This window comes from Aedes albopictus, chromosome 3 (genome assembly GCF_035046485.1).
Source record: "Aedes albopictus strain Foshan chromosome 3, AalbF5, whole genome shotgun sequence".
NCBI lineage: Eukaryota > Metazoa > Arthropoda > Insecta > Diptera > Culicidae > Aedes > Aedes albopictus.
In genome coordinates, this window is record NC_085138.1 from 58,556,694 (window position 1) to 58,584,175 (window position 27,482).

General features: G+C 39.0%; 2 protein-coding genes across 7 annotated transcripts in view; both read left to right on the top strand.

The window, feature by feature from the left end:
* LOC109416235 (galactosylgalactosylxylosylprotein 3-beta-glucuronosyltransferase P) overlaps positions 1 to 2,157 on the top strand; it is a gene marked incomplete in the record, with an annotated part of 233,330 nt that extends 231,173 nt beyond the window's left edge. Inside the window, 3 exon segments of the mRNA XM_062859426.1 lie at positions 484 to 638; positions 699 to 989; positions 1,053 to 2,157. Coding sequence (XP_062715410.1) covers positions 484 to 638; positions 699 to 989; positions 1,053 to 1,160 — 554 coding nt within the window.
* Positions 2,158 to 11,251: 9,094 nt separating this feature from the next.
* Positions 11,252 to 27,482, top strand: part of LOC109416234 (uncharacterized) — a 58,349-nt gene continuing 42,118 nt past the window's right edge. For 2 of the 6 annotated variants that reach the window (XM_062860713.1, XM_019690229.3), the window contains exon 1: positions 22,900 to 23,349. The gene's annotated coding sequence lies outside the window, so the exon portion shown is untranslated. Of the gene's footprint in view, positions 11,562 to 22,899; positions 23,350 to 23,470; positions 24,273 to 27,482 lie in introns of those variants that run through there. The other 4 variants (XR_009999427.1, XM_019690230.3, XM_019690227.3 and 1 more) reach the window with 4 other exon arrangements.

The following is a 27,482-nucleotide window of genomic DNA, read 5'->3' on the forward strand; positions in this document are numbered from 1 at the left end:
CGGGGGGTTTGACAGGAGTGTAAGGGAAGCTTAATGGGGGTCTTAAGATGATTTGAGAAGGTTTTCAAAAAGATTCAAAGACTTTCGAAAGGTTTCTGCTTGGGTTTTCCGGGAGTTCCTTAAAGGTTTTCAAAAACATTCTGGGGGTCTCAAGGGACATTCAGGACGGTCTCAGGTCTGTTTTAGAGGGGTTTCAAACGGTTCCAATGGATTTCAAGCCGTGTCAAGGGGTTTGTAGGCGTTTTAGAATAATTTAAAGAGGCTCAAGTGATATATTGATGTGAGTGTAAATATTATTCGTTATACTACGAAAGATAGCTAGCTACAATTGTAGTTTCGATGCCACTTGAATACTCAAGGAAGTTCTTGAAAAGCCTAGTGAAAAGCCTTATCAGTAATTGAACTCTTTACTAACCTTATATGTATTAAATATATGTACTACTAACGACAATATTTTCATACGAAATGTTGTTTATTTTTCAGCTCCCATGCCGGCCAAATATCGCAAACTGAAAGTAAAACCCCGTGGCGTATCGAACCGAAATCGTGGCCTGCAGTGGATTCGTGCCAACGCGACTGAAGGTGTTCTCTACTTTGCTGACGATGATAACACATACAATTTGCAAATCTTTGAACAGGTAACTTTTATTAAATTTTAGTAGAAATACTGATGCTATAGCATGTCAACTAACTTCCAGATGCGCTACATCCGAAAAGTGGGAATGTGGCCCGTGGGTCTTATCTCAAAGTACGGCGTCAGCAGTCCCATTGTGGTCAACGGGTCGATCACCGGTTTCTACGATGGCTGGATCGGCGGACGGAAGTACCCGATCGATATGGCCGGATTTGCTGTGAGTGTGAAATTCTTGCTGTCCCGACCGAAGGCAGAAATGCCTTTCAAGGCGGGCTATGAAGAGGATGGCTTCCTGCGAAGTTTGGATCCACTGGAATTGAAAGATATCGACTTGCTGGCATCAAATTGTACTGAGGTTTGTCCCTTCTGGATTATTGATTAACTTTATGGTTTAACCGTAATTATACTCCAATTTCAGATTCTAACATGGCACACCCAGTCTAAAAAGAATCCAGCAGCACTACCGTTGAACCTGACGAAGTATGGATCTACCAATCTGGTAAAGCTAACACGGACGCTAGTTTAAGAAAAAAATTTAAACGCAAATAAAAGACAAATCTATGTTTCCGAACCGAAGTACAGCAGGAATTGCAATAAATTGTTTTGAATGAAAAGGTAGAATGTTTGTAAAAAAGAATAAACACATTATTCTGGGTGCTATTTTAAATTTTAAACAAAACATGTTCACAAACCAAACCACAACTCAATAATTTTCAAAGCAAGACAAAAAAAAAACACATTGGAGCGATGTTTGCAACAGTAAACTAGACAAAACAGGGGGTACTTAAAGATTGACGATAGAATGAAATGGCAATTGCCCAATTGGTTGAGATTGGTTTCAAGCAAATTGAAATTCCCCTACGAGAAACGGAGTGAAATGAACCAGTTACGCATTGTAATGTAAAATAAAGTTAGATAGGATATGACAACAATTAGGAACTGTAAGGATATATTTCTTATCCCAAATTTCTTCCAAAACCAAAAACAGATGATTGTGCGAGTACGAAACTAGTTTGCAAAATCATCAATCTTGATCGCGTGAGGTTCAACCCTTAGATGTAAATATTCCCTAAGTTCCTTAAGTGGTAAAATAATGATTTCCGTTGATTACTTTCCGTTGATGAATTTTCCAAACTTAAACTAGATATTCTTAGATAGTTTTAGCTACATAAATTTTTACTAGTTAAAATCATGTAAATACATTCAAATCCAGAAGATCTGAATTCCACTCATATATTAAAAAATCTTTCTGATATTTTATTGTAGTTTAGATATCCAAAGAAAAAAAAACTAAGGAAAGTTACTGAAAAGACAGCAACAGTAATATCATTGAACGACATGCACTTGGTGCGACGGTTAAGTAATACGAAGGAACACGATACCACGTGCAATATCCTACACATATGCTCACATTTCTTTGAAAAGGAATATCCTTTAGCATTCTAAAAATGATAATCGAAGTGTGAATACCGAGCTTTCCCCTCAAATTGGAGTTATGATTAAGTCAAACGAAATCTACCAGTTGTTCTTTCCAAAAGCAGACGTAATAAAAGAAAAAAAAAACTATTGCCTTTCAATTTTTTGTAGTTTTCACCAACCAGTTTCAATGGATTAAAAAAAGCTTGACTCTTGTGTGACGAACAACGTTCGAAACTACAGAAAAACCAAAAATCTTATTAAATTTAGAAATTAATACCGTGTTGAGTTCTTTGTTTGGCACCAAACACACAAACGGCAAAACTAAAGAAGATGGAAGCAATCAGTGAACCTTTTCCTCGTTCAATGCAGTTTAATAACTAGTTCACTGGTGAAGGAGATTCCACTTTGATTGTGATCCGAAACTGAAAATCATCATTAATTCGTAAGCTATACCAATAAAACTGAAATTGAAAAACCAAAACAGAAAATGCTGATTTTTTTCCTGAGAAATTCTGAGAAAGAATTAGATAGAATATAGTTTGGATAATGGAAATTCTATGAAAAATATAGAGGATGGATTCATCGATGGTGTTCCTGTAGAAATTTTATCGTTGGGACGACATTCTCAAACGTTATTTTGCAATTATTTTCTATTCGATTAGTCAATACAAGTCTACAAGTATTTTTGAATTTTTTAAGATTTTCGAAAGACTTCATGTAGAAACTTCGATCTAGACAATGTTTTCCTCCGGGACTTCTACGACATTGTCGCAAGGTTCTCGTGGATCTATCAGGTTTTGAGGAAAAAACTTTTCTAAAAGTTACACAATAAATCTAAAAATCTAAAAAAACCCCAAGATTCCCACCACGGGTCCCAGTCCATAGTTTGTAAAACGCTTGCATAGAATGTTGGAATCATCATTTAAATTGTTTTCCAAAGGCATGCACACACTGCTTAAATTTTTGGGATTAAATCTGCCAAAATTTTTAAAATGCCTTTCATCTATTCCATGATTTTTTCAAGATTTTTTTTAACAAAGAAAGATTTCCTGGCATGAGTTTATTTTTTGACTATTTTCTATTATCTATAGTAAGTTTTGATGAAATTCCACCATGAATTTCAAATAAATTCCAAAAGAAACGCATAAAAAATCTTTTTGACAATTTCCTTAGTGGTATCTGATATCGGGAGTATTCAAAATTAGTCATAAGTAATAATAAATACCTAATAAATAATAATTCACAATTAGTCAACAAGGTATTTAAGTAAGAATTCGTGGAATTACACACTCTCAAGGGGTACGATCCTGCCATTCCCACCCCCTGAATAGCTCACTACTGCGGAAATAAATACCTATACGCTCGCTAGAATAGAGCTTTTAGCGTTTGCTTTTCACGTTTGCTCTAAAGCACTGGAAGCTCCATTCCGCGATTGCTTTTGGCTTCGTCCTATAAAAAGGTTTCGACAAGCCGTCGTCACTTCATTTCGATTAGATATGGTGCGATGTTATTTAAATTATGTTCAGCATATACAATTGTACGATTAGCTACGATAGCTACGACGAACTACATCCCCGCAACTTCGACATCGTGGCGTTGCAGGAACTTTGTTGGACTGGACAGAAAGTGTGGAAAAGCATCGAGCGGCTACCTTCTACCAAAGCTGTGGCGCCACCAGTGAACTGGGAACATAATTTATAGTGTTGGGCAAGATGCGACAACGTGTGATCGGGTGGCAGCCGATCAACGCAAGCATGTGTATGTTGAGAGTTAAGGGCCGTTTATTCAACTACAGCATCATCAACGTCCACTGCCCACACGAAGGGAGACCTGAAGACGAGAAAGAAGCGTTCTACGCGCAGTTAGAGCAAACATACGATGGTTGCTCGCCGCGTGACGTGAAAATCGTTGTCGGCGACATGAACGCGCAGGTAGGAAGGGAGGAAATGTACAGACCGGTAATCGGGCGAAACACAAACAGCCTGCACGCTGTATCGTATGATAACGGCCAGCGATGAGTAAACTTTGCAGTCTCTCGTGGTATGGTAATCCGAAGCACCTTCTTCCCCCGCAAAGATATCCACAAAGCCACCTGGAGATCACCCGACCATCAAACAGAAAACCAAATCGACCACGTTCTAATCGACGGTAAATTCTTTTCGGAATATAACCAATGTCCGCACATACCGCAGTACGAATATAGATTCGGATCTCTACTTAGTATGCATGTATGCATGCGCTCAAAACTTTCAACAGTTATTACCATGCGTCGAAGTCGAACGCCGCGACTCAACATCGAGCAGCTGCGTAACGTAGAAGTGGCACAAGACTACGCGCAGCAGTTTGCAGTGGCCTTACCAACGGAAGAGCAGCTTGGCGCAGCTACACTTGAAGATGGCTGGAGGGACATCCGATCTGCCATAGGTAGTACCTCGGCTGCAGCACTAGGCTTCGCGACTCCGAATCACAGAAACGACTGGTACGACGGCGAATGTGAACAGTTGAAAAACAAGAAGAATGCAGCATGGGTGAGAATGCTGCAACACCATACGAGTGCGAACGAAGCACGCACGAAGCACCTCAAAGGCGACATTTTACAAGCACCGAAGGTGGCGTGGTAACAGATCTAGGAGTACTTGCGCAGGACGAAAGATTTCTAGCCCCTAACCTCCAAGAGATTGTGGAGGAGGTTGGCCGGTTGAAAAACTGCAAAGCCGCTGGAGCAGATCAACTACCAAGTGAGCTTCTAAAATACGGCGGAGAAGCACGGGTGAGAGAACTACACTGGGTCATTTCCAAGATTTGGGAGGATGAAGTATTACTGGAGGAATGGATGGAAGGTATCGTGTGTCCCATCTACAAAAAGGGCGACAAGTTGGATTGCGGGAACTATCGCGCGATCACACTACTGAGCGCTGCCTACAAGATACTCTCTCAAATTTTATGCCGCCGTCTATCACCGATTGCAAGAGAGTTCGGTGAGCAATATCAGACTAAATTCATGGGTGAACGCGCCATCCGCCAGGTGTTGCAGAAATGCCGCGAATACAACGTGCCCACACATTACTTGTTCATCGATTTCAAATCGGCGTATGATACAATCGATCGAGAACAGCTATGGCAGATTATGCACAAATACGGATTCCTGGATAAACTGATACGATTGATCAAGGCGACGATGGATCGAGTGATGTGCGTAGTTCGAGTATCAGGAACACTCTCGAGTCCCTTCGAATCTCGCAGAGGGCTACGGCAAGGTGATGGTCTTTCGTGCGTGCTGTTCAACATTGCTTTAGAGGGTGTAATAAGGAGAGCGGGGATAAACATGAGTGGAACGAATGAGTGCAGATGGAAGACGGGACTTGGAGAAGGCGAATGAACCACGAGCTGCATCAGCTGCTGAGAGAACCAACCATCGTCCATAGGGGCTGTCCATTTATTACGTAAGGGATTTTTTTCGATTTTTCGACACCCCCACCCCCCCTTGTAAGATTTTTTGTATGAGAGCCTAAAAATTTTTGTATGGCTCGTAAGATTTTTCAAACCCCCCTTCCCCCGTAAACCCTTATGTAATTAATGGACAGCCCCATACCGCGAAAATCGGGAGGCTACGGTGGGCGGGTCACGTCATCGAGATGTCGGATAGCAACCCGACTAAAATGGTTCTCGAGAGTCATCCAACCGGTACAAGAAGACGTGGAGCGCAGCGAACTAGGTGGGTCGACCAAGTGGAGGACGATCTGCGGACCCTACGCAGAGTGCGGAACTGGAGACAAACAGCCATGGACCGAGTGGAATGGAGTCGGCTACTATGTACAGCAGAGGCTACGGCCGGGCCTGATCGGTATAAGGTAAGTAAGATGACAGAAAATCCACTGTTGAGAAACGTAACTCTTTGTTTTATCCAGGCTCGTTACTACAGAGGTACACCGTCTTGCGGGAGTGCACAGTATGGCTGATTTCGTCATTTTAGCGCGCTTAATTAATAACTTTTTTACTATGAAGTTAAGCGTCATGGTGTCTTCGAGAAAGTTTTTCACTATAATAAGGAGCTTCTTTTGAGCTTCTGTGAAAAATGATCAATCCCCCTAAAAGTGAGATAGAAAATTTATTTTTTGAATTTTTCAAGATACGAGGTTGGTGTCTTCACAAAAGTTGTAGAAAATGTAGTTTGGAGCAACTTTGCCGAAGACACCAAGTTTTTAACTCCGTTACTTTTCTAGATACATTACGTTTTCTTTCATCAGCCCATTGAAAAAGGTTTTTGCGCAATAACTTTCTAAATATTGATTCTACATTTTTCTCATGTTCTACAAAGTTATACTGCCGTGAATCGCAAGTCAGTCCCATATGTAAAAAGTAGGCATTGAGAAAATGGCCTCTGAAGTTTTCAAATTCGATTTCTATGCGAAACTCTAAAAAATCGCCATAAATTGAAAACTTCTGCGATCATCATGAAACTTTCACATATTGTTTCAAACGTGGAAACGTAACAGCGAAAAATATAAAACTGGCTAAAATAGTGTTAAGTTTTGTACTGGAGGGTGCACAAGTTCGTAATGGGACTTACTTGCGATTACATTTCATTATGGGACAATCTGACTTGATGTTGTTTTTGAATTTTACTGAACAAACTATATATTTTTTTTCACGCAGCTGAAAGATCATCCGAAGAAAGCTCGGAAACGGCCATTAATCCATTTTGCCCAAAATGCATATGGGACTGACTTGCGATTCACGGCAGTATAGATAATGGAAAAACTTACTAACTCGCAATGCTCCACGTAGTCCACGAAAAAAACGCATAAAGTGAAACTTCTTTCGTCGGATCACGATTTAACAGCAGCCTTACTTTGAAGTGCAATAAGATTTATAATTTACTATAACCAATGTAGACATAGATATGTACTAGTGAGAGCGTTGACAGAATATGTCACGCGCATGTTTGAAATTTTTTAAGAAATGGCGCTTCATTCGCTCTTTTCGTGGACTACGTGGAGCACTTGAGTTAGTAAGACAAAAGAATTAGATGGTAAGTTTTTATGTAACGTACTTCACGAATGATCCAAAATGCACCGCAAACCTTTCTTTATATTATCACACACTTACAATCAGTGTTGAAAAATTCATTTCGTCATATCTAAATTCAATCGCCTACAGCTCATTTTAGAAGCTGAACCTGAGAATATGGTACATGAAAAACTTGTGCGGCTAGACCAGTTCTGCTAGAAAGTCACGGATAAACCGATATTTTTCAAATATTTAAGGTAAATGTCACGGACCACCTTTGAAAAATGCTAAATGATATTCACCGTGAATATCATTTGGCAGTTTTCAAAGGAAGCCCATGACATTTACGTTAAATATTCGAAAAGTAGCGGTTTTTTCGTGACTTTCTAGCAGAACTGGTCTAGCTGCACAAGTCTTTCATATACCACATTCTCAGGTTCAGCCTCCAAAATGAGCTGTAGGTGATTGAATTTAAATATGACGAAATGAATTTTTCAGCACTGCTTACAATAACAATAAAAATGCAAGCTGACATGAACTGTCAAATAAATATGTTGAAAATATATATAAATCCCATATAAGAGTAACATAAATGGATGTAAGCTTCTATACAAAAAACATCTTAGAGTTTCTTACAGTTTGATGATTTTGGCTTTCTAAGAGAGGCAATTACATGTACTTTCACATGCGTAAAAGGAAATTTACATATAATTGCCTATAGCTAAGTTATATATGCTTGAAATATGGCCCAAAAAGCTATAAAAACCGTTATAACTATTTTAATTTTGGAATTAGCGGGATGTCATGTTCGGCAAAGTTGTGTGTTTTTTATCTATAAGGCTGACACAAATTTCGATTTTCTCTAATGTCACCCCCCCCCTCGGAAAATTTTGGTCGGAATTCGGAATTTTGAGGGGGGAAACAAATAAATTATTCAACAATTCAAAAGTTTTGAACTGAAATTAGAGTTGATGAGAAAACTTCTTAACAAATCCGATGAGTTTTACGATTTTGCCTAATTGCTTGGGTAATTTTTCATCAAATACATTTATTATTTATTATCCCCCCCTTTGACGAGTCAACGAGCAAAGTGACAAAAGAAGAAAATGAGATTTGTTCCGGCCTAACTTTGTAGAACATGAAAAAATTGTAGAATCAATTTTTAGAAAGTTATTGCGCAAAAACCTTTTTCAAGGAGCTGATGAAAGAAAACGTAACGTATCTAGAAAAGTAACGGAGTTACAAACTTGGTGTCTTGGGCAAAGTTGCTCTAAACTACATTTTCTACAACTTTTGTGAAGACACCAACCTCGTCTCTTGAAAAATTCAAAAAATAAATTTTCTATCTCACTTTTAGGGGGATTGATCATTTTTCACAGAATCCTTATTATAGTGAAAAACTTTCCCGAAGACACCATGACGCTAAACTTCATAGTAAAAAAGTTATTAATTAAGCGCGCTAAAATGACGAAATCAGCCACTGTGGAGTGGAGCCAATCGACGACTGGTTCCGGAGACTCATTCCCAAATTCCAACAGAGCTGCCCCGGATAAAAATTAACCATAGGGTATTTGGTGAAAACCATTCCTGTACCATACAGTGTACCAGCTACAATATAGTGTATTGTAATGGAATGGTTCGCTAAAAGCTTTGCACATTGGTAGCTATTATACATTTACATCCGATCTTTATGTAACAATATATTATACTGTTTTTCTTACGTTTGAACCATTCACTATTCCGAAACAATCTTTTTCCGTGCATTTTTAATTTTTTATTCAGTTTATGATTTTTTCCGTGCTTCGTTTTGTTGATGTCCGTGACATTTTTGTTGCAAAGGAAATGAAAGAGAAAAAAGTGAATAAGTTGAAACATCTATTTGAGTTAATATTATGCTTTTGGTCGGAATACGAAGTGACCGAACGTGCGAAAATTGATTTTTAACCTACTTAGAAATGTCGCAACTTAATTTGGATTAGTGCATATTGTTGCTCTTAATTAGCTTAATGATGCGCAACAGAAAAAATAGATTCAAATTTACTTCGCAGCTGCAACTTCGCATGTGCTTCTAGCGACGACTTTGATTTGGTGGTGCGACGATAATAAAATGCTTAAACAAAGTGGTAAACCAGGTGTCCTAAGGACTGCATATCCAAGAGCTATGGTGGGCTAGGTATGTAGAGTGCGATGAGAGGAATACGAATGTAGGTCAACCCGGAAAGACGCAGGCCAGATTACCGTAAATCAGTGGATGAGTTCAACACTATTCTTTCTCTTCTTCTCTCATGTGAAATTGCCTTGTACAACAACCGGACTAAATGCGATCTTTGACATTTTTAACATAAGGACTGGACTGGACACTGAAACGACTTCTGAAATAAGTTCGTCTTCGCTTTTTAACCTAACTTATAGTTGAATCGAACTTGACAGTTTTCTCATGAGTTGTTATGTACACATTTCATAGTTCAGTCAAATAGGCTTCTTTAGCGATGTTGAGATAATTCCATTTTCTGAATCTGCATGCAAAACTGAGCCGAAATCCAAATTTTCATGAATTTTGGTTCCCGGGAACCTATTTAAAAATCAATTTGAAGTTTGTATGGGAGCGATTTGTCGAATCACCCCTCGTCGCATTTTGTACTGGGTTGAGCTGTCAAACAGTTACCCAGCTGTCAAAAGGTGATTTCAAATAATCTCTTTGAAATTGATTTTAGGTATCAAAATAAAGTTCTAAAAATCTGAAAAAAATCATAGTGGCTCAGAAGAAGGTGCTCTTTCGTATAAAATCAAAAAATCGATACATTTTTCTTAATTTAAAAACCCAATTGGAGCCTCAATATTGCAATAATGGTTAAGCACGCTGTAATGATACTTATGTACCTCGTCACCCACTTCATGCAAATACATTAGTGGTCTAATAACACTTAGCGCGCTAGGCATAGTTCCATCATGCCGCTCAAAGTGTTGCCACAAATAATGCTTAGTTTGCAAAACCCGGTTATCTGGCTGGTGGGACATGGGAGCTTAAGCTTCAACTGTTAATGCAATCAGAGGCTACTCAGACTTAGACGAGTTTAGGTTAGTTTGGCTAGAACTGCCATTATCGAAGGAACATGACGAGATAATATAACATTATATGGTTTATCTAATGTAAAACAATACAACATAACAAAAGAGAACCATTCCAAAACCATGATTAAATTTATAACCAGTGGTGAAATTACAATTAAAAACAATATATTTACGGTACATTTTATTGTTTGAAACCATACGTGTACCATACAATGTACGGTATATTAAAGCCCACGTATCAGTATTTCGAACAATTCATTTACAATAAAATGTATGGTTTTGTAAAAAAATGTATATGGAGAAAAATATTTTTTTATATTGTTACGATACTTAACAACCCGTATAGTATATTGTAAAAATCTCATTTACAATTCACTGTATGGTGTCTAACATTACATCTTATTGTTTTTGTATTTTTTATTTTTACAGTGGTGTTTATTGTAACAATATGGTTCTAAATAGTACTGTTACAATACAACATTCGGTTTTTCTACTGTATTTTTTATTCGGGGCGCCTCATCTTCAAATCTTCTATTATATTACCAGAAAAGAAAAAAAATCCTCTATTACAATAGTTGGCCGCATAGTCATGTGATATTAGTATTTAGTTTTTCTAATCTATAATATTTCCTACGCTACTAGGATTTTTTTTCTAGAATTTTTTTCTTTTTTGTCAAAATTGTTGCTAGTTGTTTGTTAGTTTTCGTCAGATAAGTGCTTGGTCTATGTTATTATTGTAAGGTATCCCAAATCTCAATATTCAACTCCTAAAAACTCATTGTATTTGGTTAGGAACAAATATTGAATTGAATTGATAAAAAAAAAATAAATAATTATCAAACCTCAAAATAAAATATGTTATTCATACACAAAATCCAGTTTTGACCTAGTATAAGCAACAGTGTGCACTGATGCGACGAGTCGTCACTCACACAACCCTGCGCTAACCCAAAACTGATGACGATGACGGCTTGCATCCACGCACACAACCGCAAAGTTTGCCTGATTCTAAACCGGGCGGACACGACACGCGAGCGAATGCTTCTTCTGTTGGATGGACTTCCCCCATCGCTCGCATCGTGGTTTGACCAACGCGCAGTTCGTTCGTTCGCTGCTCTCTAGCCGTTCGCATACGTAGGTAGTGGTTCCACTCCCAGTGCGGCCTCGTGTCTCTACACACGGGGCGTTGTGAACACTGGCTGGTACGGTCGTCATCGGACGGTAGTGTAGTGAGTCGATTGGAAAAAGTTATTTAATTCGGTGGTAATTTCGCGGCGGCTCGCGGTTATTGCTCTAGCGCAGTGCGTGTTGGAAACGGAAAATTCGGTCAGTGCGAGATTTTCACGCGTTTTAGCCACGGAAGCAGTGTGATGATTAAGAATAGGTGCGTTTCTACGGTTTGAAGGTGGAATTTCGTTGGCGGAAGGTGATTTTTGGTGCCAATTTTCGAGTTTTTTCATGCTGGGTTTCTGAAAATCTAGAAAACGCGATGCCAGCAAGAAAGGGCCGGAGCTTTTTCAAATTTTCGATATTCAGTGGTGTTTGTGTGGTGTGCGGTGTGTGGAAGAAACGCAAAGAAGAAAGGACTTTCTCATGTTTGTGTTGGAGTTCAATGACGGTTGGGCTGATTACGAAAGAGAACGAGGTGGCTTTGGTTGCGCTTCGTCGATGATGACGATGATAGTGAGCGTGAATCAAAACTTGTTGGAAGAATCTACAGTAGTGTCTTGAATAACAATCTTTTTTTGTTTTCTGTACAAAAACTACAAAATATTACAAATGGGAAACTCGAAGTATTATGTCTTCATGCATAATATAAATTGTTGTGTAGGTTAAACGAATACAAAATTTTTGATAAGAACGTAAAATTTTAAATAGGGAAGTGGAACCATCTCGGAGGGGTCCTATTTTGGGCACTTTTCTGCTATAACACAGTCAATTTAAACCAATTGACACAATTTTTGGAACGCGATGAGATACGTATAGTATCTAGCCGTGTTAAAAATTTCAAGTCAATTGGTTTGGAATTAACTGAGTAATAACGAAGAGTGCCCAAAATACCGGCCGTTGCCCAAGTGGTACGCTACCCTAGTTTGTACGAGTATTAAGGCAAACATTCCAAATAGGGTTAATAGGTATCTTTTTCATTGTTGGCAGAAAACCGACAAATTTAGCTGATTTTTGCCGTGCTGAATGCATTCTGCAATATTGCTTTATTGTACAATTTTCTGAAACATCCAGAAATTTGTTCTGAGGGCACAAGGTTTTCCTAAATTTCAGCAAAATAGAGCTGAACATTCAGCAAATAGTTTTGCTGATATTTGCTTTGCTGTAAGCACATGGTGTGAAGCACAATGTGCTACAAAACAGCTCCTAAAATTGATTAATCTAAAATAATTAAAAAAAAAACACTTATTCACTTGATATAAATGATCAGCCAAATCAATGGAAATAAATAATTTTGTTAGCAGATGATGCATCCTACCTTATCGCTAGTCACACTAAGACGCATTCAGCAAAATTTTGCTAAATTTTGCCGAGCTGAAGGGTTCAGCCATATTTTTGCTTTACTTTCTGCAAAATTTACTGAATTCCAGCAAAAGTTTGCTGTTAATCAGTATATTTAATTGAACGAACCAGTAAACTTTGCTGAATGTCAGCAAATATTTTGCTGAAACTTTCAGCTCGGCAAAATTCAGTAGAATTGCCCGTTTTTTATCACTTCAAGAACGCGAGCCAAACAATAATTGAAAACCGAAAAGTCAATGATTTCTATTACAATTCTGTGACGCACCAAGTCACCTTAAACGTGTAGGTATTCAGTTGGTTAAGCAGGGGCAGTTTGATAATGAAGAGATGTTAAAATGGCTTGAATTTCTTTGAGAAGCAATGACTACACACTTAATTTAAATCGCCGACCTCAGCAAACGGATTGCCGAGAATCCAACAGCCGAGAATCCGGTAAAAATTTTCACTGAATCTCGGTAAAAGTTTTACCGAGATGTCGTTAAAACTTTGCCGAGATCTCGGTAATCCAACCTTTTACCGAGATTTCAGCAAAGTTCACCGAGACTCGGTAATGGTTTACCGAAATCTCGGTAAAATTTTTACCGAGAATCAGTAAATATTTTACCGAGATATCAGCTGTTGGATTCTCGGTAAACCGTTTACCGAGATCAATTTCTGAATTTAAGTGTGTATGGGCAAGACTCTGTCGTGATTTGTTAAAATGGTTATTTACGATTCATAACCACGGAGTCCTTCATAGCCGAAGTGGTAAACGTGCAGATATTCAATACCATGCTGAAGGTGACGGGTTCGATGCCCAGTCGATCCAGGAATAATAACTAACAATTATTGATGTAATTAGTGTAAGAGATGTGATAATAGTCAATGAAGACTTCTTTAGTATCATAAGATTCGCTGCCAATCAAGCACAGCTAAGCTTGACGATTAATTTCCCAAACTAGAGGTGATAGATACGTTGAACAGTTCTGTATAGAGAGCAATATTGTTACGGAAATCTAGTAACTAATTGTGTTCGTCTGGTTGGTCAGTTGTATCATGACCGCTACTGTAAAGAACATTCTTGAATTAACGATTCTATATAGAAACCATGCTCAGTGTCGCGTGCCTACTTACTATCGGCATAGCCTATTGCATACGTCCACTGGTCATTTCGGGAACATGCTATCTGAAATTTATGCAACTTCGCCGCGGTCTGAGCGGGACTTCCCATTTCTCTGCAACTCTTCCATCTGGCACGCTTCGGCGTCCCATGTACGAAGCTTTTCCGATTTATTTTCTTCTTTTCAACTTTCTTTCTACAACTGGTTTGTTAAGACGTTATTCTTGCAAGCCAGAAAAATCCCAACCGTGTCTTCTTTCTACAGATTGGATTTAATATCGCATCCTACCTATTGATGCATTGGCATCTATAGACGGGGTGCTGAATCGACATCGGTTGTAACCGGACATAGGGACATAGATCCTGAATCTGCGATATGTACAACAATCACGAGTTACGTACTAGGAGAGAACTTCCATACATGGAGAGGGAGTTGATTCGGTGTAGGGGCGCGTGCAATAAAATGCACCGGCGTACTAGAATGCATCGAAATTCAAACATAGCTATCCAATACCGTTCGAGCTGTGCAACATCAATTTAGTTAATTATGTTATTGTTGTTTGTTACAAAAGGTATAAAGTGAAAAGTTCAATATGGAAATTTGATCCGCTTTCTCCTAATAAGTGCCATGATTTCCATCAACACTAATGTAGAAAGAGATTGGTTGGGTCGGTCGATTGAATCGGTAACCAACAAGCGGTAGATTGTTGTTGGAAACCAGCATGGATGGACTTGGAACAGACGATGACGATAGCGTACGAGAGAAGAGGGAATATAAAGAGAGCGATGTTGATAGCACAATTATATTGGGGCACACACTCATTCAAGACGTATTTCTTAACAGGTAACAGGGTTCAACCAGTGTTGCTAGCAAATTGGTTTTTACATACTGTTATTTAAAACGAGTATCAATCATGTTTTGGATTTAAATGAAAATTGTCAACTAGCATTGCTCAAACGTGAATGTAGTGTCCTGATGTTAAGCAAAGGTAGTCTATAACATTGTTCTCCCGGACATAATCGAACGGGAAATCGAAACCGCCTGACGCAAATTGACGACGTAAAGCTATGACCTAGCCAATAGACCTAGGCTTAAATGACAAGTCCGATTTATCATCATCGATATCAATCATCTTTAATTTTGTGTATTTCTTGATATTAAGATGGAAATATGCATCGCTGGCTCATAAAAATATCGAGCAAAACTTGCTTTACGAAAAAGAAACAGTTATTAAGCTTCTATAGAATACACCTAGTAAGCATTTTTCAAATATCAGATCGACAATGATTTTTCATAAGGGCCTAACTGACTTGATCGATTTCTCTTCATCGACTCTCTCTTTCGCTAATAACTTGATCAAAACAAACAAAATCATTATTCTTTTTGTTTCTATAGCAACGTGTAGTCGTCTTCTTCGTATTTCAAACAAAAAATATTTGGAAAACTCAATACATATTCTGTGATAACACAAAGAGAGGATCGATGAAGAGAACTCGAAAATGTCAGGCCCAAATGAAAAATCAGTGTCGAAATACATTCGAAAATAAAAACGTCCGTAAACAAGGACGAGGCCACTTTTATTATTTCTAATTTTGAGAAAAGTTTCCATTTTACGGTAGATTCAAAAGCTACCGCAGCTGTTACTGAGGTATAATCAATCGACCCTTGGATGCGACGCCGATCATCATTGTTGTTGCTTTTCAAAACAATTCACTTGGCAAGCACACTTTTATTTGCCATCTTATTCAACGATATGATGATTTTCATTACTGTGGTACACACTAAGATTCAGATGTTCCAGCTCAGTAATTTTTTCAGTTCAGCATTTTTTTTTCATCTTTTTACTGAGTTTTCAACAGCAGATTTATCTCGGTACACTCGGTTATCGTATTTACCGTATACCAGTAACGATATTTACCGTACATCAGTAAATTTTGACAGTTTATTATCTGAGCTCGGTAACTCATTTACAGAATATCTGCAAAAGAAATAACCGAGCGTACCGAGTTAAATCTGCTGTTGAGAACTCAGCAAAAAGATGGGAAAAATACCGAGCTGATCTTAGTGTGTAGGACTCGGTGGCTAACATCACTTTAAACCTATGGAGTTTATTCGTGACGGCACAAAGTGTGAACCACCTGATGCAAGACAGCTTAGCCCTTGGTCGGCGAATCGTATTGACGTCACATTGCACTAGACGCCCCCCTTCTTCCCGATTCCTTGGATACCTCAGGTTGGTGTTCTCAAAGATAATGGACGTTCATGCTGATATACAAAATGTGTACAAACACTTTTAACCGCTATTTCAATAAGAAAATGGAACTGGCAATCATTTTCAGATGACGCAACTATCATGCTTGAGTGCAAATGATAAAGGCAAAAAATCTCTACCTGATAGGAATTACTGCAGTAATTCATTGTATGAATGGTGGCAGTGAGCAACGTATTTGGATTTTTTTAGACGGATTTTAAGTTACATTTTGTTCTAGGATAAACATCTGTTATCTGTAGTGTTCCTTACTTCCGAGAACCAGAGTTATATGCGAATCAATTCCTCTTGTTGGCCTTTTCGTTCCTGATGACGGACACCATCCTCATTTCCATTCAGGTTCAACTTCGCTTCAAGGCTTTGAGAGCCAACCTCTAAGTGTTGATTGATTGATTTGTCTTTATTAAAGAGACTTTCAGCCCTTGGCTGGTTCGTCTCTAACCTCTAAGTGTTGGCAATGCCTTACCTAGTAGTCGAAGTACGATATCTCACGTATTGTGGCTAACAACTCATCCTAAAAATCTCTACCTCTAGCGTCATAGAGCACCAGAGCTCTTATTTACTAGATAGCTCCATAGATCCCTAATGCCCTAATCAGCTTTATTACGGCCTTTTATGTGTAACGGTCGTTCGTCAATATTGAAAGGCTTACACCGTGTTCCGTTTCAATTACTCGCGTGCTGGATATAATATTAGTATGTGTTATAACCAGAGTTGATGTACACGTGCTGTAGTCCCATGTACGGGAGCCACATTGCAAGCGAGCTCCCAGGAGCACTGCACATTTTGAGACTGAAAGTTGTGCGCCTCATTTTTTCTCAAGGTGTTTCTCATGAGCTTCGTCTCATGCGCTGATTAAGTTAGAAAATTTCACGACAAAAACTTCCTAAACGAACGAGAAATGAAACCTTAACTTAGAGTCCCTAGTCTAATCGCATAGGCCAACCAGACACTTGAGTTGTGTACGGAAAAAAGTTGTTGAGGTTCTTCGTTACCAAGAAGATGTTTTTCACCCTAGATACCAACAGCTCACGCAGCGCATGAGACGAGCTCCCCGGGAGCTATGCGCCAAGCTCGCACCCACCAGATTTTCGAGAGCCTCCCAGCAGCGCAGCACACTGCGATTTTGAAGAGCTGGGAGACAATTGGTGTGAGGCTCACTGTCACATTTATGTACACATGAGCAATGGGAAACTCTGGTTATAATATGCGCCAGCATGTTACCGTGATGGACTCTCCAGAGCGAGTCATCGATGTTCGTTGCTGCTAGGCTACGCAGCTAACCTTGAGGGTGCGATGTGCACTAGCCCCTCTCTGAAGCAATACCTTCTTGGTGGTTCCGGAGAGACGTAGGGTTTGGCGACCATAGGAATGGTTTAGTGGGTACGAGGAGAGAGTAGTCCTGGCTTTTACTTTTGTTGTAGAAGACGGCCTCAGCCCCACACTACCCTAACCTTCCTGTTAGGGTGTCTGTTGAGCAGATTATCCCCTTATGGTTTAGAAGGAAAAAAAAACTGGTTATAACTAATATTTGTCCGCATCCGCAACACTAAATTTTAACTCATGAATAAGCCGAGTGTGTTCGAATCTCAGCTGAGTCAGAACCTTCTGATCTCGACAACTTGGCACATCTCTTTTGTATGTCGTTCTAAATCCTGGATCGCATCCTGTTTGTGATGTCAGGCTGAGTTCCACGTTTTCCTCGAGACCCGTTGGATGCAGCAGGTTACACCACAGAGGAGTACCGAGGTTATCTCCTGGGGAATTTACTGCCTGTGGAAGCATAACTGTCACATGTGCATTTTAAGCAATATTGAGGTTTTGCAGCTTTTGATCATGAATCATAGTGTACTATCATATAGGGAAATAAAAACAGGTAGTTTGTTCCGAAAATTGTCGAAAAAATGCAAGGCTGATTTGTCACATTCTAAAAAGTGGACGCATAAGCGAACATTGAAATCACTCTAAAACAAAGTTAATGTTCAAATTCAAAATTGGTTGATGTTAAAACGTGATTCGGCACTCATACTTCATAGTTGAGACAATTTATTTTTTCGGACTTTGGAGGTGATTTTCTCGATTGGGGGGCATCCATTTAGTACGTCACGCAAAATTTAAGAATTTTCAACCCCCCCTCTACCCTTCGTACGGGTTATTCGTATACCTAATGCATTGCTTGTCACACTTTCCGAAACCCCCCTCCCGCTCTCAGCGTGACGTACTTAATGGATGCCCCTTGCCTGTTTTTGCACATGTGACATTTATGCGTCCACCGGCAGTTTAGCGAACAATCCATAAAGAATCGCAGATCCCCATGCAGGCCTGACAATGAGTCACTATTCAGGGTCAGCTATAAGAAAAAGCCCATCATCAGAATCAGAACTGTTCTTGGCTTCTCACTTGAATAATGAGAAATGGTTGATTCTTGGGATTTTCTTGGAAATTATTGTCCAACACGGTTAGGCGCCGTCCACAAATTACGTAACGCTCTAGGGGGAGGGGGGAGTCCGGCCGAGCGTTACGGCCCATACAAAAATGTTGGGATTTTCATACAAAACAGCGTTACGGAGGGGGAGGGGGGGTAAAAAAATGCCGAATTTAGCGTTACGTAATAAATGGGTGCTGCCTTAGGGGCCGTCCATATTCCACGTGGACAACTTGGAGGGGGGAGGGGGTTCGAGAAAAGTCCACGCTTGTCCACAGAGAGGGGGCGGGGGTTCGTCAAATGTCCACGTGGACAACAATGACATAAGAATTAAGAAACAAAGATTTACAAATTATGTCACATTATTGATGAGATTTTCTTCAATAACAGTTCTATACATTTTATTTTATTATACATTGTTTTTTAATTGGACGTAACTTCTTCACGGAAAAAAATAATCATGGTATTGACTCATTGACTAATTTGTTTTAATTTGTCACAACTTCTAATTACTTTTTTTCTTGGATGAATAATCTGGAGATTTAAAATGGAGTGTAGACCATGCAAATGTTGGTGTTTCAGTCAGAAAGTTTTCATTGGAGTTCTGTATGGATTTCTCGAAGTTTCATATCTACTTCGAAGTTTCAAAATACATGTGAAGATTTGCAGGCTTATCTCAAACACTTATTTGGAGCTTCCTTTAAAATTTTAGATGTTTCTGCAGAATATTGAAGTGTAAGTCTCAGCAATATAATTTAGTTTCGACTACACTCTATGCATTTTTTAAAAGTTGCTGTAATTCTTGTTTTTTGTAAGATTCTGAGAAATATATCAAAAAAAATTATAAGAAACATATTACTTTATCTTAATAAAATAAAACATTCTAAAAAACACCATCTTCAACCATAGATTGCACAGACTGAGCAATCACCAATATTTGGCATCACACGAAACACCCAATGATCCAGTGGGGAATTTTCCGTTTGACGACAATTTTTCACCGACTGGAGCGCGAATCAAACCCACACTCTCACAAACATTAAGCTCAATTAAAAACAATGTTGAAAACTTGTACCTAGCTAACTATTGTGTGCCTCTTTGAGAAAGACTTTAAAATGAAGTCACTCAAAAAGTTTTCTTCCTGTATTATTTTTTATTTAAAAATAATGAAAAATAAGTTATTTTTTGTGTATTTTATATTAAGCTTTACAATATTTCTTATTTATAAAGTTTTTAATTATATTTAAGGCAATGTTTACGAAGAAAAAAGAAACATTATTGTAATAATTTATAAAAAAAACTTTTTCAAATAACTTTTCGTTTATTTTGAAATATTTTTAAAAACTTTTTTTTTCGCATGTCCACGTGGACATTGGGGGAGGAGGGTAGGGGTCAATGAAAAGTCCACGCTTGTCCACGTGAATTTTCTGTCCACGTGGTATATGGACGGCCCCTTACAGCAGCCCTCGAACATCCATGTGCTGCCCGAATAAAAAATACAGTAGAAAAACCAAATGTTGTATTGTAACAGTACTATTTAGAACCATATTGTTACAATAAACACCACTGTAAAAATAAAAAATACAAAAACAATAAGATGTAATGTAGACAACTGTATGGTGAATTGTAAATAAGATTTTTACAATATACTATACGGGTTGTTAAGTATCGTAACAATATAAAAAAATATTTTTCTCCATATATATTTTTTTACAAAACCATACATTTTATTGTAAATGAATTGTTTGAAATACTGATACGTGGGCTTTAATATACCGTACATTGTATGGTACACGTATGGTTTTAAACAATAAAATGTACCGTAAATATATTGTTTTTAATTGTAATTTCACTACAGGTTATAAATTTAATCATGGTTTTGAAATGGTTCTCTTTTGTTAGTTGTATTGTTTTACATTAGATAAACCATATAATGTTATATTATCTCGTCATGTTCCTTCGATAATGGCAGTTCTAGCCAAACTAACCTAAACTCGTCTAAGTCTGAGTAGCCTCTGATTGCATTAACAGTTGAAGCTTAGGCTCCCATGTCCCACCAGCCAGATAACTGGGTTTTGCAAACTAAGCATTATTTGTGGCAACACTTTGAGCGGCATGATGGAACTATGCCTAGCGCGCTAAGTGTTATTAGACCACTAATGTAGTTGCATGAAGTGGGTGACGAGGTACATAAGTATCATTACAGCGTGCTTTACCGTTATTGCAATATTGAGGCTCCAGTATGACTGAACTATGAAATATGTACATAACAACTCATGAGAAAACTGTCAAGTTCGATTCAACTATAAGTTAGGTTAAAAAGCGAAGACGAACTTATATCAGAAGTCTTTTCAGTGTCCAGTCCTTATGTTAAAAATGTCAAAGATAAATCGCATTTAATTCGGTTGTTGTACAAGGCAATTTCACATGAGAGAAGAAAAGAAAGAATAGTGTTGAACTCATCCACTGATTTACGGTAATCTGGACTGCATCTTTCCGGGTTGACCTACATTCGTATTCCTCTCATCGCACTCTACATACCTAGCCCACCATATCTCTTGGATATGCAGTCCTTAGGACACCTGGTTTACCACTTTATTTAAACATTTTATTGACTTCAAATAAATGTTTCAACTTATTCACTTTTTTCTCTTTCATTTCCTTTGCAACAAAAATGTCACGAACATCAACAAAACAAAGCACGGAAAAAATCATAAACTGAATAAATAATTAAAAATGCACGGAAAAAGATTGTTTCGGAATAGTGAATGGTTCAAACGTAAGAAAAACAGTATAATTTATTGTTACATAAAGATCGGATGTAAATGTATAGTAGCTACTAATGTGCAAAGCTTTTAGCGAACCATTCCATTACAATACACTATATTGTAGCTGGTACACTGTATGGTACAGGAATGGTTTTCACCAAATACCCTATGGTTAGTTTTTATCCGGGTGGCAAGCATGAGGTTTTCGGCTGTGCCACTGGACGTTGCATGCTAGTTTGTTGTATAGTGTCGTGCTTTCTTTAAAAAGTGAATAGCTCACTGAAAGCATTGAACGTGTCCGTGATTGTTAACGTTTGACGAAAGTGCATACATATTGTGTTCCACAGCACGGTCCCAGCGAATACCCGTGTGTTTATCGCTTTGGTTGTTAGATGTTTTAGGTGTTTTAGCGACACCGGTGACTGAGAAATTTCGCTGCTAATTACTACTTTGGCATGTATATATCGTGTACCAGGCATAAAGATGCTCTATGACCAAGGAAGTCAAGGAAATTTCCTTCACGCAAAGTTCATTAATCGACCTGGAATCGAACCCGTCACCACCAGCACAGTAATGCTGAATATCCGTACGTTCTAGTATGCTGCCTATTCTTTTTTTTCCGTTCTGTGTTAGTTGACGGTATTTTTGGCTCCCGGTCAAAAGACAAAAAAAAAACAAGGAAAAAGCTTATATTGAAGTTAATTTTATTTTTATAACTATATTTGAAGCTGCATTTTTTTCTCTTCGCGAGTCTCGTCTCTGGGTTTTACCTGAATCATCCAATGAACTTTAAAACTCGAGAACCTAGAAACTTTGCTAGAGATTTTTTTTTCTGATTCCGAATTAGCAATTCATGCATAGAAAACTGGCATCACTGGCATATCCGCACACAACACATGTGCAAAAACAGCAAACTGCACGTGATGCTCTCACAACCACATAGGTAGGTAGAAATTCGCGAGAGAGCAAAACAGTCCAAGCTTGGTGTGTGAGCGAGCACAATCATCATCATCGTACGCGTTCGTCATCATCATCGACGATGGTTGATGGTACTCGTGCTCACCCTCGTATCGCAGCTCGTTGCTCCGATCGACGACTGTTGTGTAGTGTAGAAGTAAAGAAGGTACCGTACGGACGGAATACTACGTAGCCAAGCAAAAGCCAGGCGTTTTCGAACGGCTCAGAACGGAGAAGAATCGGAAGCATCTCGCTCGACGAGTACGGGACGGACGGACGCACACACGGGTCCGTATCAAACGCGAAAGTACCTACACTCAGCGAAGTAAACTACCGAAATTCATCAAAATATCTTATGAAATTTAGCCATAACAGTAAAGTATGGGTGCCATAAGAATACCTTATGAATATTGAACATGCTTATTATGACCTAATTACATAAGATAAACTTATGAAAAGAGCAGAAAAATCACAAAATGATGCAGACTGGAATCGATCCATGAACGTCGAGATCACTGAGCTCGTGCCCAACCCATGCGGCTATAGACGCTTGAGAAAATCGTGTTGCAAAATGTCTATAAAAGCCAAACTGTGAGTCGATTCTGCGTCATAGACCGACCTTATGCAAATCGTTCTAGCCGTTATGAATTGTTTAAAGGCCATTTCATAAGTTAGACCTTATGATAATCTTAGGTTTATTTGCCTGAGTGTACTAGCTAGAAGCAGACATTGTGCAGGCTGTGAAGCGAAGAAAGAACACGTTTCTCGGGGTACTACTGGTCTGCGCCCACTAGCTGGTGGCCGTAGAACCATCTCGGATCAGCAGATACGGCGGCGGCAGTTAGTAATCGTGAAGTGAAGCGTGTCCAGCGCAGCCAACAACGTTTAGTGAGGTCAGGTTCTACGACGGAGAAAACACTACGAAGAAACCAGAAGACGCAAGTGGAAAGGGGTGGTTCAGTGAAGGAAGGTGGACAACAGTGGTGAGGTGGTGATAAGTAATAAAACGATCCGGAGTGATAAACGGGAAAGTGCGATAAGTCCTCTCAGCTGGCGATTACCGAGGGGCGGAGGATTTGGATGATTCAGTGATAAAAGTTTCAATATGCACGCTGCCTGGCCTGGTGGATTAACAGTTTTTCGATGTGAAGATTTTCGCTGCTAAGGTGTGTTATCGTTGCATAAATGTGTGATGTATAGAGCTACAGATGTATATAGTTTGTACGGTGTGCCTGCCTAGCTCGGCTGCTGGTAATATTGTAGTGGTTCTTCTTTTGCATACTTGAGGCGGTCGGTGTTCAAATGGTGCATGAAAACAGGACGGAGTGATTCATAGCCAGCATTGGATGTTGGGAATTGTGGAACTCTAGAATGCTTATGCTGGTTGTGTGAACAATTGTGGATTGATTGATTATATTTTGCCTGTGGATTGTGGTGAGATTGGGATCATCGAGTGAAAATTCGCTGCAAGCAATACGGGCGCAACAAAGGATACAAAATAACTCTCTGCTGGTTTGGTAGGTCGAATTTAATTTTGTTTTTACATAATGAATGACTCATGTAAGCTCGATTCTTCTGGTAGTGGCTGTTCTTTGGTCCGTGGATAGGTGCTCATTAGCCTGGAACGAAAATATGCCAATTGATAGTCCTAGGTTCCATTTCTTTTCTTTTTTAAACTGTCAGCTCATTTGGATCGACTAGAAACATTTATCGTACAAATTTTACACAGGATTTACTCAGAAAAATTGTATGTTTTTAATGAAAAATCGTCATACAGTGGGAAAAATTAATTAAACAGTAGTTCTTGTGGGAATAGCTCCAGTAGTTCATTTGAGAATTGTTCCAGGTGCATTTAAAAATTACTCCAGGATTTCCTTCGTAACATCCTTCAAAATTTCCAACAAAATTCTAGTTATTTGGGGAATTGAACCAGAAGTTACTTCGAAACTTTCTCCAGGAGTTCTTTCGGAAAATCCTTGCAGAATTTTCTTCGAAAATTTCACCGGCAGTTTTTTCGGGAACTTTTCCAGGACTTTATTCAAAAATTCTACCAAGCGTCCGATCCAGAATTCCTTCATGAATCCTTTTGAGAACTCAGAGAACTTCTCCAAGCGTTACCTTAATTTGAAAAATCTTTCTGTGGCGCTTTCCAAAAAATCCTGCAGGAGTTTTTTCGGGAATTCCTTCAGGAGTTCCTTCATAGATTCTCGTAGAAAATATTCTGTTCAGTATTCAGTATTTATTCAGTTTAACGTTAGCCTATAGTTATAAACTTTTCATTAGGTCAAGGAAACATACATTATAGATTAATACAAATTGATTCAAATTGTTTGAGTAGCAAGTGGCGAAATTAGTTTACATTTTCTGTTCGCAAAAGAATTTCAGCAGAAATCCTTTTAAGTTTTCCAGCAGAAATCTTCGAAGGTATTTCAGTAGGAATCTTCAAAATATTTTCAGTAGGAATCGTCAAAGGAATTCCAGCGGGAATTTTCAAGGAATTCCAGGAAGAATACCTGAAGGAATTGCAGGAGGAACCCTCGAAGGAATTCCACAAGGAATCTTCGAAAGATTTTCAGGAAAAATCCCGGAAGAATATCCAGGTGGAATTTCCGAAGGATTTTCAGTCGGATTTTCAAGAGCAATCCTAGAAATATTTGCAGTGAGAATCTCCGCAGGAGGAACCCCCAAAGGAGGAATCCCCGAAGACTTTTCAGGGGAATTTCCTGAAGGAAACCTTGAGGATTCCCTGAAAGAAATCGTGGAGGTATTATTGTAGGAGATCCAAGGTGAAATCCTGGAAATATACCTGATTAAAGCCCTAAAGAAATTTTTGAAAGAACTCCTACAAGAATTCCTGAATGAAATTCTGGAGAAATCTCTGATATAGCTCCTGAAGGCATCCCTGAATGCTCTTGGAAAAAATCTCAGGAAAACCGGAGCGATCCCTGGAAGAACCCCTAAAAGAATTTCTGGAGGAATCCCTGAAAGAGAAATCTTGATTGTTTGAAGGAACTCCTGGACTATTCCCTGAATGAATTTCTGTAGGTAGGTCTGAAGAAACTTCTGGAGATATCCTTGGACTCTCCAGCAAGAATCTGAAGGAAATACTGGAGGAACTCCTGAAGAGATCTCTGAAGGAACTCCTGGAGAGATTTGTGAAGAAATTTCTGGAGGAATCCACGAAGAAAGTTCAGGAGGAATCTCTGAAAAAAAAAACATCTTCACGAACCCCTTAAACGTTTGGAGGAATCTCTGAAAGATCTCTTAAACTTAATTTCTGAAGGAACTTCAGCAGGAGTTCCCGGAGGAACTTCTAGACTAATCTCTTAAGGACCTTCTGTAGGAATTCCTGAAGGAGCTTCTGGAGGAGCTCCTGATAGATCTCCTGGAGGCATCCCTGAACCCTCCCAAAAGAATCTCTGAAGGGAATAGGACACAATCAGTGAAGTACTAGATTTGTAGTAATGAGCTGAATGTTGTATGATAAGAAGGGGAATTTCTCCGTTTCTGCCGCAAAATAGTACAAATAGCGTGGGAATTATGATTCCTTGCCTTATTTGATGCTGTTTGAGTAAAACCTTGGGTGATTGTGTTATTTTTTTTTTTTCATTTCTTGCAATTTAATTCATCTCATCACAAAAAAATTCAGTTCATTACTAAAACAAGTACTTCACTGTCTGTGACCTATTCTGGAGGAATTCCTGAGAGAATCCTGAGTCCTGATGAAGGAACACCTAGAGACATCCCGGAATCCTCCTGGAAGTACCGGTAAGATCCCTAGAAGAATTACCATACTACAGGAATACCTGAAAGAACTCCCAGAAAAATATATAAAAGAACTCCTGAAAGAATCTCTGGAAAATCTTAATGAAGCATCCCGACAGAATTCCAAGAGGAATTTATCGAAGGAATCCCTGAGGAAACTCCAGAAGGAATTCCCGAGGGATTTCCAGGCGGAATCCCCGAAGGATTTTCAGGAGGAATCCCCGAAGAATTTCAGGAGGATTCGAGAAATTCCAGGAGGAAAAGCTGGAGGATTCCCTGAAAAAAATCGTGGAGGAATTATTGTAGGATATGCCTGATTGTAGCTCAGAAAGAAGCAATTCTTGAAGAAACTCCTAGAAGAATCCATGAAGCAGAAATCTGGATGGAAAGGAGATTTGACTTTTATAATAGGGTGATTTCTGGAAGAATCTCTGAAGGAAGTTCCTGGAGGAATCCCTGAAAGAATTTCTGGAGGAATCTTGGAAGGAACTCCTGGACTAATCCCTGCATGAACTTCTCTAGGAATCTCCGATGAAATTTCTGGGTAACCCCTGGATTCTCCTGGCGATATCCTTGGATTCTCCTGTAAGAATCTATGAAATGAATCCTGGAGGAATTCCTGAAGAGGTCTCTATAGGAACTCCTGCAGAGATTTCTGAAGGAATTCCAGGAGGAATCTCTTAAGAAACGTCTTTACGAATCCCTGAAACTTTTGGAGGAATCTCTGATGGAACCCCTGGACTAATCTCTGTAGGAATCTCTTAACGAACATCAGATGGAATTCCCGGAGGAACTCCTAAACTCAGTGGCGTCTCGTAACTTCACTTTTTACCTGTGCAACGAAGGAACTGCTGCATTTATCCCCGGAGGAACTTCTGTAGGAATACCTGAAGGAACTCCTAGAGAAATCCATAAAATAATTCCTGAAAGAATCTCTGGAAAATCTCCATGAAGGAGCCAGACAGAGTTCCGATAGGTATTCTCGAAGGTATTTCAGAAGGGATCCTTGCCCAAGCAAGAATTCGATGCCTTATTTGCTTTCAACAAGTTTTGAGAACTGCCGTAAAACCAATATGGTTTTTATTTAAGCTTTATGATTGTAGTATGAAGTACTTAGTGATTGTGCATGTACTTAAGTCGGATACTAAGCTACTCCCAATCAGTAGGCCTTGACTTAGATAGACTGACATCTGACACTTACACTGATCATTCTCAAATAAACGTTGATACTGAAAGCACGTATTTCACTAAAGAAATCAGAAGTGGGATAAGCCTACGAAATGTTCCTGCAAAGCCATTTGCGTTCGGAAGAAGTCCAAGAGAATCTCGGAAGTGGCCTTCCTTCTCAAGACGTCAGAAACCAGTCCGAAACATTGAGCTTAGGATCAAATCAAATGAACAATCAATCAAGAAAAGCCAGTGCCAATACTGGTGGAAACGGAGATACTGTGATAGCTGATCAGAGATACAATAGTGAAGTAAAAGCTGGTCAAGTTACACGTCGTACAATCAAGCTAGACGAACTTTCCGAATT